At 46.0% G+C, this 18,042-nt stretch overlaps 1 protein-coding gene across 1 annotated transcript in view; it reads right to left on the reverse strand.

Moving 5' to 3' along the window:
• Positions 1 to 1,099: 1,099 nt before the first annotated feature.
• The window catches only part of SNX1 (sorting nexin 1), a 45,223-nt gene continuing 28,280 nt past the window's right edge, over positions 1,100 to 18,042 (reverse strand). Inside the window, exons 4-15 of the mRNA XM_054042533.1 lie at positions 17,870 to 17,936; positions 16,651 to 16,694; positions 14,139 to 14,280; positions 13,290 to 13,368; positions 11,939 to 12,014; positions 8,204 to 8,317; positions 7,903 to 7,996; positions 6,886 to 7,091; positions 4,042 to 4,185; positions 2,914 to 2,994; positions 2,142 to 2,213; positions 1,100 to 1,539 (exon numbers count right to left, since the gene is read on the reverse strand). Coding sequence (XP_053898508.1) covers positions 1,489 to 1,539; positions 2,142 to 2,213; positions 2,914 to 2,994; positions 4,042 to 4,185; positions 6,886 to 7,091; positions 7,903 to 7,996; positions 8,204 to 8,317; positions 11,939 to 12,014; positions 13,290 to 13,368; positions 14,139 to 14,280; positions 16,651 to 16,694; positions 17,870 to 17,936 — 1,170 coding nt within the window. The 3' untranslated portion in view covers positions 1,100 to 1,488. The remainder of the gene's footprint in view (positions 1,540 to 2,141; positions 2,214 to 2,913; positions 2,995 to 4,041; positions 4,186 to 6,885; positions 7,092 to 7,902; positions 7,997 to 8,203; positions 8,318 to 11,938; positions 12,015 to 13,289; positions 13,369 to 14,138; positions 14,281 to 16,650; positions 16,695 to 17,869; positions 17,937 to 18,042) is intronic.

The following is an 18,042-nucleotide window of genomic DNA, read 5'->3' on the forward strand; positions in this document are numbered from 1 at the left end:
AGGCCACAGTAAGCGATTCCAAAAGCACATGACAGCAGCATCTAGCAGAATTAAGCTGTGTTAAAGGAACAGTTTTAACCTAATTCTCTGCTGAGGTTGGAACAGTGTGAAAGCTGGTGGAGGAACATGTGTAAGCAACCTTGCGACCAAGGCCTTTTCAGGCACGGTTCAGATCCTTCTGGTGATAGTTTGCATTTAAGGTTCTTTTCTCTGCACAACAGTCTACTTTGATTAAACTTAATATGTAAGACAAGGGTGGGTTATTGGTGGCAGAAGGTGGAAATGTAATACCAGAACCCCTGGATACTCACAGGGAGCTGCAGGACCCCTTGTCATCTCAAGTCAAAGTCTCATTTGAGGAAGCTTGTTTCCCCACAACACAGCTCATGAGTGAGAGGCATGGCATTCTCAGCCTGTGGTTTTGTCAAGTGTCCTGTAATATTTGGCGTTTCTTACAGTGTCAGCATGTGGAGTCACACAACCAGCCAAGTTCCACATCTAAGTGAGAGCAGAGATTCCTGTGTTCAGGCTCTGGTTCTGCACTCGGGAGCCACACAGGCTCCAACAAGAAGGCAGGTTGAAAAATGTTTGGTTTAGTCCTGGGGTCCAATTCATTTTTGAATGCTCAGGGCTGGCAAGACAGAGGGAGAATAGGCTCTGCAGGTGCAAGATACAGGAGAACAAAGGTGCACTGCACAATGGAGATCACAGTACACACTAAAGTTGGGGTGGGGTGGAGAAAGGTGGTGACTAAGGGTTTCCTCTAGAAGTCCCATCCCACAGACCACTCCCCCCCCCTGCACAAGTCTGGAGGGTTAGAAGGTGAGACAAAGTCAGTTATCCTACTGACAGTTAAAAGTCTAACATCTGTTGCCAGCCCAGGGAGGGGAGAGTTTGAAGTGATATTCTAACTAATTTCCACTCCAGATCTTCCAGTGTTTGTTTTAATTGAGAAACTGGTTTCCAGCTTCCCACAATATACTCAAAATAAAAACCATCTTGTGATAAACTTTAGCTTGGTTTGACAAGACCCCCCCCCCCCCCCACCTCCAGCCCCGTGGCACCTACTCAGAAGAGACAAGAATTAGATGGTTTGCCCTGATTTTTAAATATTTTATTACATAATCTTCATGGCACTGCAGGAGTAACAGAAAACCATTATTCCCAGGTCCTAGAGCCCAGCCTGAAAAATATACATTTTATTTATATACACATGATATCATTAACCCCCTCCCCACACACACCCCATGTACTGTAGGTCTTGGCTGAAAGCAGGAAACTAGTCTCTCCATTAAGAAAATATATATATGAAGCTAAATCAAAAATACAATTAGAAGAGTTACTGTCCGGGCCGCTGCTCATTTGGGGGTTAAATCTCTAACGGCTCTGCAGGATGCATTCAGTTAGGGTCGGTCCATAAAAGACGAAGAGGTATAGTGTATAAAAAGGCAGAGTAAGTTCAGGTGTGTTCTGGTTTGCTTGGTCTGATTATGAGATGGCCTTCGCTTCAGGTAAGAACGCCTCCCAGTACTTCACCAGCTGCAGAGACCACAAGGAGACAAAAGACAAGCAGTTAGCAAGCAAGCTGCCAGTCATCTGCCAAGACAAGTTCCCAGTTGAAGTCTAGTGCTTTAAGGAAAAAGGCCTGTTCCTTCTGCAACATGGGAAGGACTATACTGTCTATAGAGGAGTTTATACATAGAGGTCTAGTGGAAGCCCACTGACCCGTGCTCATTTTGACTGACCCAGGCAGACCTCTGGCTATATATACTTGTTATTAAGTAGCCATGCTTAACCACTCCTTTTCCTGCTGCTCCTACCATCACTATGGGATACAAGTTTCCAGGTTTAGCTTAGCCTCTGATGGGACATGGTTATTCAAAACAGACACCATTCATCTCTGCTCAGGAGCATCATCACTTCTCCAGACACTCTGGGGCTGGGTAGGTCTCTGGCTTGCCAGGGCAGCCAACGCTGCATTCTGCATGTACTATATAGGAGTCTTTAGTGCAGGTTTTCAGAGCTAGGCTTTACTTTGCCAGGTGTAACCCAGTACACAGCCTCCTACATTCAACTGGACTTGTTGAAGTCAGGAATAAACCAGTTGAGGGATTTATGAGCTGCTGATCAGGGATTCTCACCTGCTGCTGTGAGTTTAAGAGTGTCTCAAGGTATTTAGTCACATGGTTTCTGAAGTCCTTTGATTTCTCTTTCTGCAAGAGAAGACATTAATTCAGCCTCATACCTACAGTGTGGTTCATCTCCAGCTGGAACAGGCAAGACTCAAGAAGAGCTGCGAAGAGGATTTTGCTTAAAGTTTTCATTTAGGATTCTTAATTTAACCACCTAGTGGTTATATCATGCACATTCTATACAAACAGATAATAAAGCTGCCATAGGACCAAAATGCAGTTTAAGATCTTGGCTGCTGGCTACAGATTAATTGGATTAGAAGCAGCTGGAAAGATATGTCAGCACTTCTGTCAGTAGCCTGAAGGAACTACCTGAAGTTGCCTGCAATAAGTTGCTGGGATACTTGCTACTGGAATGCACCATTTGTCCTGTGTCTCCATGGACACTGGAGCAGTGCAGAGACCAGAGTTCTGTGCATGTTACCTATTGGAGGGGCTGGGTGAGGGAGGGAGAGATGAGTGAAGTAGAAGTTTATTTTTGCCCAATCAGGCTGGATTGTCCAGTTTTATAGTCTTCCCTGCTCCTCCCAGATGGGGTCCTCTGGATTCAGTGAAGGGCTTGGGAGAATTCCCTCCTACCCACCCCACTGTTAGACATCTCAGTATCAGTGGCTAGGGCAGAGCATAATGCCCATCTGAAGGCAGACGGGAATGCAAGATGGGAGCGAGTTGCCCAGTTTGGTTATCCGCATGCTGCAGGAAGGACTGGGATCCACTGTACCTCAAACCGTATCACTTCCTTGCGGACCACGGCAGAAATCCGCTCGAAATCCCTTTCATACTGTGTCACACGAGACTCCCACTGCAAAGAGTTGACAGGTCATGTTATTTCTTCAACTCCCAGGGCAGGGCAGATTCCATTTGGATTACACAGTCACTTCCTCTTCCAATACATCCACTACACTGAGCTGCTTAGTGCCACCTACAACTCCCTGCAGATAACCTCAAGGGAGATTCCCTGCTGACTTCACCGTCTCCCCTCAGTGGGGAACAATCTGGCTCTTGCTGGGCTATTACAGCCGAGCTACCCAGGTTGCACACCCATCAGGTCCCCTCATTAAAACTATACAGCCAGCTGCAGCCCCAGCCCCATGTCATTCAACTCTTGTTGGATTACTGCCATGCCATCAAGCTGGAGGAAGACAGCTAGGTCACATACACTGAAAGGTCCCACTGAGGACAGAGAGAAGATCTCCCACTATAGAGCCTTGCATTGACAGGCCTGTGTTTAAACCAGGCTTGGGTCTTGCACAAAGAGGGGCAAAATTCTTGTCACTAGCCAGAAACCCATCCCTTCCATTAATAGGGCATCCTATCTCCTAGGCCAGGGATGACCAAACTTACTGACCTCTGAGCCATATATGACAATCTGGAGAAGTTCAAAAGCTGGGACACACAGACACTGCCCCTGCCTTCCCGCTGGGCAGAAGCCACTATCCTACTGCCAGGCAGAGGTCCCAAGTTCCCCCTCCCACATCTGGTAGGTGGAAAACAGGGAAGTGGGGCTCTGCAAGCTGCACTTTAACAGTAAGAGCCACATGTTGCTTGTGAGCCACAGTTTGGCCACCCCTGTCCTAGGCTCAGGACACACAACTCAGCACTAGGGTGGAAGCAGAGCCATTGCCTGGTCTAGAGAAGTGGCTCTGACCTTTTATTTATAGTTCCTGTGCAGTGCTACTTGGTAACTGGACTTGCTGGGATGGTGTGCAGAAGGGAAGGGTCACTGCACTGGTTTGGCAGCCAAACCAAGGCAATTGCACAGCACAATGAGACATTACATCCAGGCCTGCTTAGCTGGTGCCCTGGTTTGAGGCAGCTTGCCTCCCCATCGCCTCAAAAAGTTCCTCACCTCAGAGATCTCCTCTTTGGCCTGCTGTAGCTTGTCAGGTTTGTTGGCCCATAGAAGCCTGGCCTCAGTCTCCCGCTTCTTCTGCAACATGGTCTGGGCATCCTGCCAACGCTGCCAGGTCTTCATGCGCTGGTCAAAGGCACCCTGCCAGTGCCGGAGCAGATAGAACATTAGACCAGCAGTTTGCCCGCACAGCTATGTTCAGTGCATCTGCATAAGGGGACGGTCACAGCATTACAAGAGGTTTGTTATGTAGTCACGGGGGGCTGTATTAGACAGTGAAACTAAGCTATTGTGCCAGTCCCCTCCACTGACCTGCTCCAGCCTCTGCTAGGAATGTTTCATCACTCTGTCTCTCATAGGACACTGCCCCCTGGCTCTGGGATGGGCCAGTGCACAGTTTACATTACCTGTAACTAACGGACTTCCAGGAGTCTCATAACATGACCTTCCTTCCTGCTCCAGTGACGGTCACCCACCAAGCTACTTTTGAGCTAGTAATCCCAAGAGAATCAAATGATTCTCTTGGGATTACTAGCTCAAAAGTATTGGGTCATTTACGGTCTCCTCTCTGGAGCGCGTTTCAAGGCAGTAAAGCACCTTTGTCTCTTGACAAGATCTGGAAATCTTCCCTTTGAAGAGTCTCTGAATTGAAGACAGGCTACATGTTGCAGAATTTCAACAGGTGGAACCTGCTCCTTCAGAGTTCTGTAACTTGGAGTTTCAGACTGGAGAAGCCAGCATACGGTGTGGTAAGGCCAGAGACTCCTTGTGCTCCAGGCAACCCAAATCTTGCCCCCTTTGGGATTGGAAAATCCAAAGGCCACATCAACTGGTCTGTTAAGGTGGGGAAGAGACCAGTTCACATGAATGGGCCAGGACAGGTCATGGATCTGAAGGATGGTGCTGCAATGAAGAAAGCTTTTCAGAGTCCCCGTTTCTCCCCCATTACCCCCAGTTAGGAAATTAGAATCACTTTGCAAACTGAGCAAGGCAATTGAGCAGGCCTGAATCTGCTGCACAGCACAGGTCTTGTATAGTGGAAAATGAGGCTGTGAGAACAAGGTAACTGGATGCTACCTGCTCAACAGATGTCCTCTGTGCTGTTATGAATGCTACCCAGAGAAAGTGAAGTGCTGAGCAAGTCTCTACTTTTGAGAGACTGTAGTGGCCCTTGCTCCCAGAAGCCTAGCACAGCTCCAGAGACTAGGGACACATGCTCCTTTCAGAATGTGGCTCTTCCATGAGCATTGCCAGTCACAAGTGACACTGCCAATCATGAGAGGCAGATGCTAATCCCATGCAGCAAGGGCACATGCAAGTGACTGGAACAGGCTATTCCTTCCTGCAGGCCCCTTGTCCCAGTATCTTTCAGGCTTCAGATTAGCTGTCCCAGGACTCAGCCAGCACTTTCAAACACAGGTGCTTGGAGTTAAATGCTTAATTTTCCAAAGGTGCCAAGTACCTGCAGCTTGTATTGTTTTCAGTAGGATTTATGGAAATCAGCATTTCAAACTCTGGCCATTCAGATACTGATCTGTAACTTGGGTTAGATAGTGTTGACCATATGCTTTAGCAGTATGTTTGGTATCAGGGATCTGCAAGAGCTGCCTGAACAGATAACTCTCCCCTACTTTGGTCAGGAGTGGGGGTGAGCATCCATTTCAGAACACAGGAGACAATCTACTTGGGCTTTTATCAAAGCCCAAGAGCATTTCAGACACTGAAGGACAAAGACAAGCTAGGGGGAAACAAAGGTGTAGAAACCCTGACCCTCCTGCTGGGGATTTCCCCCAGCAGAAAGTCAATACATCTTCTCTACAACACAGTTAGAGCCCAGACTACATCTTAAGAACTTAAGCAGGAAGTAGTGTCTGAATTCTCGGCTCAGTTTGTATGTATTTATCCACCACAATTCCCTTCTAAGTATGCACTGTAGCCCCATTTGACAGATGGAACTGCAGCCCAGACATGTTAAGTGTCTTGTGTAAAGGGTCTCATACTGTGACAGAGCCCAGATTAGGACCCAGGTCTTCCAAGCTCCAGGCGAACACCCTAATCACCAAGCCAGCCTTCCTCTCTGGACTCCTATGCAGTGAATGACACCATCAAGGCGAGATACGGGAAGGAGCAATTTACAACAGTTTGCAAAGATTGGACAAATGACAAATGGAAGTGAGAAATCTAGAACAGCAGCAAGAAAAGGAAATCTTTAAAGTGAGCTGAGCCCCAGATAACACCTGGGCTCCATATTCTGTACCGATGACTAATGAAGCCAATCCCTTTCCTGGGCTCCCAGCTACTCTGGGACTTTGTTCTTTGTATCAATTTGTAATGCATCCTGAGGCTGACCGCATGGGTCAGAGGGGAGAATTCTAGGAGAGCTAAGCTTGGCCCATAAAGAATATTTACCAGGTCAGCACATCTGGCTCATGCAGCACAAGCTTACAGCAGGCCTGCCCATCTTGCCCAGCCAAGGGCCATAGCAACAATTTTATGGGAGCTACACGTGGTTTATATTAGCTCAGGTAGAACAGAGTTTCCTCAGCTGTACTACAAAGCAACAGCACAGACTATAGGTCCCTGTATGAAATGCAGCCAGACCAAGGCTCAGATAGTGCATCTACAGGGCCCAGCATGCAATGCTGCATCTTGATCCTACTTGCTGTTGGCACATCATGCTGGAACCCATAGTCTGGGCCTGCACCTCCACATTAAAAATGAAAGTGGCCTCTTTCTGGCTTGTACCAACTCCAAGGGCCATGTTCTGGCCAGCCCTGCTCTACTCCTGTGGCAAGATGCCAAAGGTTTGCCTGCTATGGACAGGATGTGAGGATTGCTTACCCTTACAACTGAGAGAAGGCGAACATAGTCACTCAGGAGCTCAGCCAGGAGGAAGAAGTCGTTGTTGGCCTGTTCCTGGTGCAGCTGTTCTATCTTCTCTTCCACCTCAGCCAGCTGGGAGAGTGCCCGAGACAGGGCTGTGTTGTCTTCTGAACTCCCTAGCATGGCCAAACTCTTTGCAAACTGTGCTGTGTTCAGTACTAACTCTAGTGGATGGAATGAGAAGAGAGTAAATACAGCTCACTGCAGAGCACTCAAAGTCAAGCAGTAGCCAATAAGGGGACAACCCAATTAGAAAGATTAGCCCACAGAGTAGGAGTGGGGGAGAGAAAAGGCTAAAGGTTGCTTCTTAGCTCTAATTTAGTTACTAACACAATTGCCTTCTGACCACCCAGTGGTCAACTGAAAAGAGCCAGTTATCCCACAGCAGGAATCAACTGCCTCTTGGGACTTTGAGGGGGAAGGGCTAGGTGCCTGTAGCTAGTAGCAAGAGTGGATAAGTTGGCAAAGAAATAAAGTAGGAGGCCAGGCACACTAGAGATGCAGATCCCAGGCAGCCACTATGTGTTTTTATATATTTCTATGTGAAGAGAGAGTGAAATTGCTGCTCCCCACTGCATATAGTTGTCTTTCTGAGAGCTCACGATGAAAAGCAGCAGAATGAACAGCTTCTTAGGAGTCAGAGGGGAAGCTGGAATTGGAGTTTATTCAATTACTGCAGCAGCCTCTGAATCCAGATCAGGAAACTATTTAATCTTACTGATTCTGCCCCTTCTCTGCTGCACATCATGCCTCCCAACCAGGAGATTTTACAGGCCAGATGTATTCTCCCACCCCTTCCAGCTCTGTTTTCCTACCCACTGCAGACATGGTATTAGCAAAGGTAACTCTAGGAGGGAAGCACCATAGTGCAGAGCAGGTTCTAGTGGTGAGCAGATCTCAACCCCCACACAAAAGTTAAAACTCAGCAGAGTCTATAGTTCAAGCTGCAAGTTCTATTGAGACAGAACCAGTTACCTTTCCTGTGGTTGACTAGTGTTTCTACAGCAGCATGTAGCTTCCGTAGGCGCTGCTCCTCACACTCCACCTCCTGAAGTTTCTCCTCAAACCACTGAAATGGACAAATCCACAACTGAGGCGAGTTCACACATTCTCATGGCATGAATGAGGACTGAATGAATGGTTGCAAGGTTACATTTGGGTCTTAGCCAACCCGTTTTCCCTCTTTGGCACTCCTAAACCCCACAGCCCAAAGGATAGTGTCAAAGTCAAGGGGACAGCAGAGGCTGCCCAAGGAGAAATGCCACTGAATACTTACAATGTCTGATTCATTCATCTTGATGGTCATTTTACTGACAGCATCAGTGGCTTTGCTGAACATCTTTAGTATACCTGCTCCACTCAGTGTCTGGGTGCCTACTGCTCGGGGCAGCTGTAGAGAGATCAAAAACCCTTTGGTTGTTTGCTATAGTGGCAGAATTGCTGGTTAGTTTGATCTTAGTGTATCAGAGTGCCACATGGACAACAGAGATGCTGCAAAAGAGTGCTGTTAGATTGACTGGCTTCATGATAATCATTGCGATGATAGACTCAGACTTTAAGGTCAGAAGGGATCATTATGATCATTTAGTCTGACCTCCTGCACAACACAGGCCACAGAATCTCACCCACCCAAATCCCTAACCTATGCCCAAGTTATTGAAGTCCTCAAATTGTGGTTTAAAGACCTCAAGGTGCAGAGAATCCTCCAGCAAGTGACCCGTGCCCCACACTGGAGAGGAAGGCGAAAAGCCTCCAGGGCCTCTGCCAATCTGCCCTGGAGGAAAATTCCTTCCCAACCCCAAATATGGCCATCAGTTAAACCCTGAGCATATGGGCAAGATTCACCAAACAACCAGGAAAGAATTCTCTGTAGTAACTCAGATCCCACCCCATCTAACATCCCATCGTAGGCCATTGGGCATATTTACCTGCTAATAATCAAAGATCAATTAATTTCTCAAATTAGGCTATCCCATCATACCACCCGCTCCATAAACTTATCAAGCTTAGTCTTGAACCCAGATATGTCTTTTGCCCCCACTACTCTCCAGAACTTCACTCCTCTGATGGTTAGAAACCTTCGTCTAATTTCAAGTCTAAACTTCCTAATGTCCAGTTTATATCCATTTGATCTTGTGTCCACATTGGTACTAAGCTTGAATAATTTCTCTCCCTCCCTGATATTTATCCCTCTGATATACTTATCAAGAGCAATCATATCTCCCCTCAGCCTTCTTTTGGTTAGGCTAAACAAGCCAAGCTCTTTGAGTCTCCTTTCATAAAACAGGTTTTCCATTCCTCGGATCATCCTAGTAGCCCTTCTCTCTACCTGTTCCAGTTTGAATTCATCCTTCTTAAACATGGGAGATCAGAACTGCACACAATATTCCAGATGAGGTCTCACCAGTGCCTTGTATAACGGTACAAACACCTCCTTATCTTTACTGGAAATACCTCACCTGATGCATCCCAAGACCGCATTAGCTTTTTTAACGGCCATATCACATTGGCGGCTCGTAGTCATCCTGTGATCAACCAATACTCTGAGGTCCTTCTCCTCTGTTACTTCCAACTGATGTGTCCCCAATTTATAACCAAAATTCTTGTTATTAATCCCTAAATGCATGACCTTGTACTTTTCACTATTATATTTCATCCTATTACTATTCGTCCAGTTTACAAGGTCATCCAGATCTTCCTGTATGATATCCCGGTCCTTCTCTGTATTAGCAATACCTCCCAGCTTTGTGTCATCCACAAACTTTATTAGCACATTCCCACTTTTTGTGCCAAGGTCCGTAATAAAAAGATTAAATAAGATTGGTCCCAAAACTGATCCCTGAGGAACTCCACTAGTAACCTCCTTCCAGCCTGACAGTTCACCTTTCAGTATGACCTGTTGTAGTATCCCCTTTAACCAGTTCCTTATCCACCTTTCAGCTTTCATATGGATCCTCACCTTTTCCAATTTAGCTAATAGTTCCCCACGTGGAACCGTATAAAATGCCTTACTGAAATAGAGGTAAATTAGATCCACTGCGTGGATCTAATTTCTTAGATCTCAAAGAAGGTGATCAGGTTGGTTTGGCATGATCTACCTTTTGTAAAACCATGTTGTATTTTGTCCCAATTACCATTGACCTCAATGTCCTTAACTACTTTCTCCTTCAAAATTTTTTCCAAGACCTTACATACTACAGATGTCAAACTAACAGGCCTATGGTTACTCGGATCACCTTCCCCCCACCCCCCTTTCTTAAAAATAGAACTATGTTAGCAATTCTCTAGTTGTACAGTACAACCCCTGAGTTTACTGATTCATAGACGTGCACTGACTCAGTTCCCTTTCAGGAGACTAGTTCTGGATAAGTGGCCAAGGCTAGTTAAATGGCACATGTTTCCTGTAGTTTAGAGGTATGAATTGGCATTTGCTATGATGTTTTCTGGTTATATAGCTTTCTGTAGTTCAAGCTGCTTCCTAAGTCACTCAGAGTTTAAAGCTCTGGAGTGGGTCTCCAAGAACCAGGAGGCATACTTGGTACCTCAGGGCAATGTTTGAAGATTTACTGTCTACACAGTGCCAGAAGCAAGAGCTTTGCTATCTTAGAACATAGGCTAAATGCCCTTGCATGTTGCAGAGTGTCGTTAGGAAACCCTGCTAGAACTGGCATGCTCATTTGAAACTCAGACTTAGTATTTTAATGGAGATCAAATTTAAACTAATTGCATGCTGATTGGCCAGGTTACCTCTGTCAATCCCACCCTCAGAAGTGAGCTCATGACTCAGTCATCAGAGTCTGGCATATGTTGTATGCAGTATATTAGAGACACAAGGTGGATAAGGTAATTTCTTTTACTGGACCAACTTCTGTTGGCAAGAGAAGCTTTTCAGCTACACAGAGCTCCTCCAGGTCTGAGAAACCAGCTCAAAGTCTGGCATAGATCATCTTACCAAGGGGACTATACATGCAGTCGTGTACAACTGAGAAGGTGGTTCTACTATGAATACTTCTACTTCCATGAGTGGACTCTCTGTTTAATTTAAAAAAAGTTTATTCCCATTGGCCCTACAAGGCCAAAACAGCCAAAGCTGAGCTGGATTTTATTGCTCAGGCATCGTTTGCTATATCAGTTGGTTACACTTGTGCACCCTCCTTTATAAAGTGTGAGTGCACAGTCACTTGTTCTGACAAGGAGAGAACACAGCTTGACTCAAATACCAGGGCAAGTTTGCTGGGATGGTGCAGAGGTTTAGCTGTGAATTGGGCCCATGATACGGGAATAAGTGTGGAGCCCCAGAGTAACACTGAGTCACTAACTAGAAAAGAACTTAAGTCTTATGATCCAAGAGACACAGCAGTGAAGCGGAGTGAGTCAGTCACCCATCCACCCCAGATTTCTTTTGAGCATTTCATATTTGAGACTAGTGAGCCTGTTGACTTGACTTTCGCCAACATTGGGCAGCCAGCTGAAGCTCAAGCACCTGGACAGCTTGGATCTCATGCCTGCATGTTTTCAAAGAACAAGGACTACCCTACCATCTTATGAAGGCATCCCCTTTTCCAACAACTCAGCACTAGCCACCCTAAGGTCTCGGCAGAGCATTCAGAGATCAGCCTCTGAATGAGACACTGCATGACTTGCTCAAGGTCAGTCAGTGGCAGCCAGACAGAAGTGTCTGGTCTCCCAAGTCCTAGATGTGTGATTTCACCACATGATTAGGCATTTATCCCCACTTTGTTTTGGTAGAAGTTACAAGAATCAAATTCCTTTAATTACTATGTGTTGAGAAGAGCTCTTATAATCTGTGCAGAGTTGGTGAAAAGGCAAAACGTCAACAGCTTTGACACTCAAGTGAAAGATTTAGAATGTTACACCCTAACAGTAAAAGTTACTTAACTAATTCCTGAAGCGTGTAGTTTAATTTGAATCCTCTTAAGACATGTATTGAGGTTGTCTACCTACACTTCCAGAACACCTGCAGCTGTATTTAGGTGCACTCTATACTAACCTCTTCTTTTTCCAAGAACTCCCTTACATCAGGGTCCTGCAGCATGGTTGGATGGTTGACTATTCTCTGAAGGTACCTATAGAGTGAAAAATGCATTAACAAGCAAGTCATTTGTTCTATCCAGACTTTCCTCCTTTAGCTCTAGCATTACTAGCAGTTATAAAAAGCCTCAAGGAAGTGAAGTCTGAACAGTATCAGTACAGCATGTTGTAACAGAACTGGTAAAGTGCAATTAAGCCACCAAGACAGACCAGCAAGCCAGCTGTAGGCTAACAAGCTGTTCCCACCCAGAGATCTGTTCCTTACAGATTACATACAAAAGGGACCATTACAATCTAGTCTTGACTCATGTGTCAGCCCACAGAATTTCACCGAATAATTCCTGCATCTAGCCCATAAATTGTGGTAGAGTTCTAGTACATTTAGAGAGACCAATCTTGACTCAAGGACTCAAAGAATCCATCACATCCTTCTGAAGGCAGGTGTTCCCGATATTCCCAAGCTTCAGAAGATTGCGCCGCACCATAGTTCTGAACTCTAAGAGTCAGTCTGCATGTGACTAACAGATCAGAAGCCTCCTCTGGCAAGATTAAGGGTTTGTCTAGACAGAGTAAGTGCATGGTAAACAGGGCTATATATCTATAGCAGCCTAGCATGCTGAGCACTAGCTCGCTGCATGGACCCTGCTACTGCACACGACGCTCTCCTCAGGGAACATTTCAAATGGGAGTAGCTCAAAGTGCACTATGGAGTTTTTAAATGCATAGTAGCGGGCTCATGCAGCCAGTGAGCATGCAGTACACTGTACATTTACAGCCCAGCTATCTGCACACTAACCCTCCATCCAGACAAGGCCTAACACCCTAGTTTCACTGCCATCTACCAAGGAAGATGGAACAATTCCATAATGAATTGTTCCCTACCCCCAATCCTGCTCAGTTTATAAGTCTGCTGGGTATTCATTTACTACTTTAGGTTTGGTTTTGGAGCACAGCCATTTCTGTTTTTAAACAAACTTCGTAACCTACATTGGAACTAGTGCCCTTTGAGGTCTAGAACCTGTCTGTATTACACAGAATCTCCTGTAACCGAGGTGAACACAGTTTGCTGAAGTGATGGGGGTCTCATCTTGCTGTAGTCATCTCATGAGGTTTTAAAAACCCAGGTAGAGCTTTGAGCAGATTCCCATTTAGGTCAGTGAGCTTTGCAAGCCTGCGCCCATACTCAGGAGACGTCTCACTGTCCCTTCCTTCAAGGCTTCCCCTCTGAATCTTTGCTTGTATTGGGGGTAGCTACACTGAGAAGAGGCAGGCTGTCCTGAGGGCAGTGTCTCAGAGGGAATGGCCCATACCTTTCTAGAGCAGCCCGTCTCTTCTCTAGGAATTCCGCAGAGGAGGAGTCTTCTTTCCCAACTTTCACTTTGGTCATTCCTGGAATGGTAGACAGGAGACACTACTTCATTTGAATAGCACTAGGTACTTTCAGACAGAGGCTTCAGCTAAAGGTAACAAATATGGCAGATCGATCGGAAACAGCTTTCCTCTGAGGCAGCAAGAGGATCCTGTACCAGCAGCAGCCAGGCTGGGAAGGGACAAGGGGATGCTGCCAGATAAGCAGATACAAAGGAGAGAAGCCACATGCATGGAATGAGGTGGAACAAAGCCTGTGCAGGATTTGAGAGGAAGGGTAAGTGATCTGGATCCTGAAATGAAAAGATCATCACTGACTTGCTAAGTTCAAGTGTATGTAATGTGGTACACACTACCAACTCTGTGTACACCAATTATAGCTATGTGAATAATCAGGTGATTTATTCCAGTGTTTGCTACGCTGTTCACAAGTTGCTCCAAGAGAAAATTTTAGGTTTGTCAGAAGTTATTAAGAGCTTCTCAAAAGCTACTGACAGATTATTAAGAGTTTACATTTGAGGTGCAGCACTTGACCAGAGACAGTTCTGATTGCCCCTTAAGCTGTATGATCATTACTCAGAATCCAGATTCTGTGGCAGATGCTCTTATAAACTCAAGATTTGTTTTCCTATTAATATTCTGCAGGATTTGTCTCAGTTTTGCAGTTTGAGAGAACATGCCTGCCAGTAAACCCAATGCACTAGCGCACATTCATGGAAAGCTAACAGCTCACCTCAGGATTAGACTCAATTGCATTGACTGGCAGCAGAGTTTCTGGACATCACCCTCACCTATTAAGCTTTTTTCTGGAGGTGGTGGGACTATGAATCCATTCTGAGAGTGCTTCTCTGATAGCTTCTCATACAGACCCAAGAAGTCACTGAATCTCCTTTTCACAGAGAACTGCTTGCTCCTGAACATTGGCAAACTGGTCTGCAGGAGAAAGACAAGAGTCAAACAAGACTAAATACTGTGCAACTGATATAGCCAAGAACCCCTTTACTGGATGTTCAGCTAGCATTTCACCTTCCCTCACGGAGCCTCATAGCCAGGAAAGGACAGTTTTCCTCCTACAACAGCCTAGAGTGGCCTCTCCTATCCTTCAGCATTCCCCACTCACCAAGACTTAAACTCAAGCTACATTAGCTCATTTTGGCAAGCAAGTCTGAAAAGAAACGGTTACTGAAGAGTCACTTAACACTGCTATTTAGATGAGCCATCTGAGGACAGGATAGCTCTGTAGCTGTATTAAGTTTCATGGCACGACAGTTTTGCCAGTGAGCTCCTATTAGCCTTCAGAGTCATTTAGAGCACTTCAGAAATTTGCTCAGTATTTCTTCAGAGGGCTTACAAAGCTTGACAAGTAACACCCAGGGAGATGGAAACAGTAAGACCAAGCTATTGGGACGCACAAATGGAGGGTTTGAGAGTTGTGTTGCTGTCATCCCTCAGTCACGTACAAGGAAGGGTGAATGGCTTTGAGCAAATCCTTGTTAGAGTGACTGCCAACTTCTTTACTACAAGAACAGCCTTTCAGTGTTCAGCAGCAGCAGCTGAGACAGATGGAATTGTAAGCCTGTGGGCAGAGCTGTGTACGGCAACTTGGGGTGACCGCTTCAGACCCCACGCTTTGGGAGAGCCCCACGGGCCGGTGCGATTGGCTGGTGTGGTCGGTCCCGGAAGAGATGAATCTGCCACTTCTGCCCTGGGCCCCGCACCTCCCTAGGGACGGCCCTGCCTGCAGGGCAGGCAGCACAAGTGGTGTTAGAGTAACAGATACAGTAATCACATCTATTGTCTCATTCTCAGTGTGTGTGTGCGCGCACTGATCCATGCATTTGTGTCCCCTTTATGCCAAATCCAGAAGATGAGCATCTCGGTATGAAAGCCTGGCTCTGAAGCTCAAGCTGTAAAGATTCAGGTTTGTAGCATGAAACTTCTAGTGCCATGCAAGATAGCTGCCATCACACATGCAGCTTGTCTTCAACTGACAGCTCCTTGGAGCAGGGACTGGCTCTACTTCTGTAGAGCATCTAGAATTATGGGATCTCTGGACACCACCAAGTATTACTGTCACCAATCACTATCCCCAGACTCATCTCCACTCCCAATGAACTTTGCCAGACTATTTCTAACTATTTCTCGTGTGGTACCTTCTCTTTAAAGAGCAGGTACCACACAATAATAGCTTTTAGGTAGTTAACTGAGCAACAGCAAGTTACTAGTGCTACCAGAGCATAAAATCCCCTTACAGATGGGGATGATGCAAATGTCACCAGCGTCACTACAATTTGTGATGTATTTTACTAGCCTTGGCTATAAAGACAAGAAGTGGGCGTGTTCAGTTTGGGAAGAGGCACTGCACTCAGGACAGGAAGTCATCTCTCCTCCCACTCCCAGTCAGCCAGCAAGAGGACAGTTATTTCAGTGCAACAAGACTGCAGTCTGCCCATGGTCACAGATCTCTGCCACAGAATTGCAGAAAGATACCGTCATGCCATTCCTCAAAAACAGATGTCATTCTATATAGCACAAGCCTGAAGGCTTGGCTAGGATAACTATGTGGCGAAGGGAATAATTGACAGAGGTGATAGTAATTCAGCTGGGATGGCAAACTTGGGCAATAGCCTGTCTGAAGCCACTGTGATATAACCAGTGCATAGCTGGCCTGTTCGTTTTAAGTCATTCTTCCAGTTTTTAAAACCACAAAAGGGAAGCAGGAACATGTGTCCAAGACAATACACTATTCATTGCTGCTCCCCTATTCCCCCAGGACTTGTTTAGGACAGTCACTTCTCATGAGTGAGATCAGGTAGTGAACTTTGGGGCAGGGACTCATTCATTTCTGCGAAGCACACAGCAGCCCCACAGCTGTTTCAGGAAAGACAGGAAGTTAAGATTCTGGAGCCAGAGATTTTTGGCAGCGTGTGCAGTTAACTAACCTGGAGTTGTTAGTACTCTTCACACCTTTACAGGAACAGGGAAAGGGCAGTGGCTCTTCAGTGTCAAGTGAGCAGAGCCTGAGTTTTGTATATCATCCAGAAGTAGCAACCCCAGCCTGTATGGTTTCTCTCGTAACAAACTGAGCCATTGGGTCATGGCTGACTGAGGGAAAGCCACCTACTGTGCCACAAAACACCATGGGGGCGGGGGGGGGTGGGTGAAGGAGATTGCTGAAGACTTCACATTTTGTAGGGAAATAATCCAAGATTCTACCTTACAGTATCTCAGCAATTGCAGAGTGAAGAAAGGGTTTGTAAAATCCCAGTGGAGAAAAAGGAAGAAACCCCTAATTAGACATACCTGTGTTGAGACTTTGTAGGCTACGTATGCATTCATGCCATCCCCTACAGAAAAACCAAGAAAGCAAAAAATATTAGTTCTCCAGTCAATCTACATCTTATTTCCTACTGATGCTTGGCATATATGCTAGCCCCTTTCTGAAGCAGGAGATGGCGTGCTCCAACCTGCTGCATTTAGAACTTCTGGATAGCTCGTGGGCTCGGTTTGCCCACTGACAGTATGTGCCCAAAGGCGAGCTGCTGGATTCCTGCCAGTTAACAGATCTGGCTACTTGATGCTGCCGAGCCCTCTTTGTACTTCCTAAAGAAGTGAGCTGGACACACTTACAATTAATCATTTGTTGCACTGCCAGCATTTGGGCTAGTTCCACACATCTGTTTAAGGGTGAACAATTCAGTGGCTGTATGGAACAGGAGGCAACCTATTTAGAAGGAAGCTAGATGCTAACCTACCCCTTAGCTACACGTGATTTGCCTTTTCAGAGACTCCATCATAGCCAGATTATTAAAATAAAGTAGACACTTCCCTTTCTTCTAGGCAAACTAAGGGGCTATCTATCGTGTTCTCCAGCTGCAGGGAAATGCTTCCACACCCTTCCTTTTTATAGCAGTAATTGCTTTACAGATGCCTTTGATTGATGAATGGATCAAGATCTGTGTCCAGACTCCTGACCTAACCAGTTTAGTGGATACCTGAGGTACCGATTCCAACAGAAAAAACCCACCAAAGCAGGAGGCCACTGTGCTGGCCAAGATCAGGGTGCTGTCAGGCTTGATGCTGGTTCTCAGAACCATCCTGTCGGTGCAGTGTGGGCCCTACAGACTCTGCCATTGCTACCTTTGGTGGTTTAGTCCTTATATGCCCTGAACTATCAGTCTCTCTAGTGGAGAGCTCTCTCAGTAGCCATCTTTAGGTAGGCAGGCAGGCATCCTTCCTCTTTACAATAAAGAGAAGATAGCCTGACCTAACAGCAGCATATCAGCCATTGAGGGCAATGCATTTATTAAAGCTCAAGTTGATAGGTACAGAGGAGTCTCCAGAACCAGCCACCAGCAAGAAAGCAAACTGAAGAGATTGACATTTTGAGAATGGATAGGAGCAGGACTTGGCTGTGTATTCAGGAGAGAAGAGAGTGGACTGGCTGCATTACATCCTGCTAAGTGCCACTTCTAGACTCCACTTTACCTCCATGCACACTATACATTGTACACAGACTCACCAATTTTTTCTGGGTCACTCACTCCCACAGTCAGCTCAAACTTGTCCTCCTGTTCCTCTTCCTCCAGCTGTTTAGGAAGAGGAGAGTACATATAGCAAGTCAGTACAATCCAAGATCAAGGTTTCAGCCTGCCTCAAACCATGCCAAATCATTACATATTCAGACATGTGCTT

Source organism: Malaclemys terrapin, chromosome 10, assembly GCF_027887155.1.
Source record: "Malaclemys terrapin pileata isolate rMalTer1 chromosome 10, rMalTer1.hap1, whole genome shotgun sequence".
Classification (NCBI taxonomy): Eukaryota; Metazoa; Chordata; order Testudines; family Emydidae; genus Malaclemys; species Malaclemys terrapin.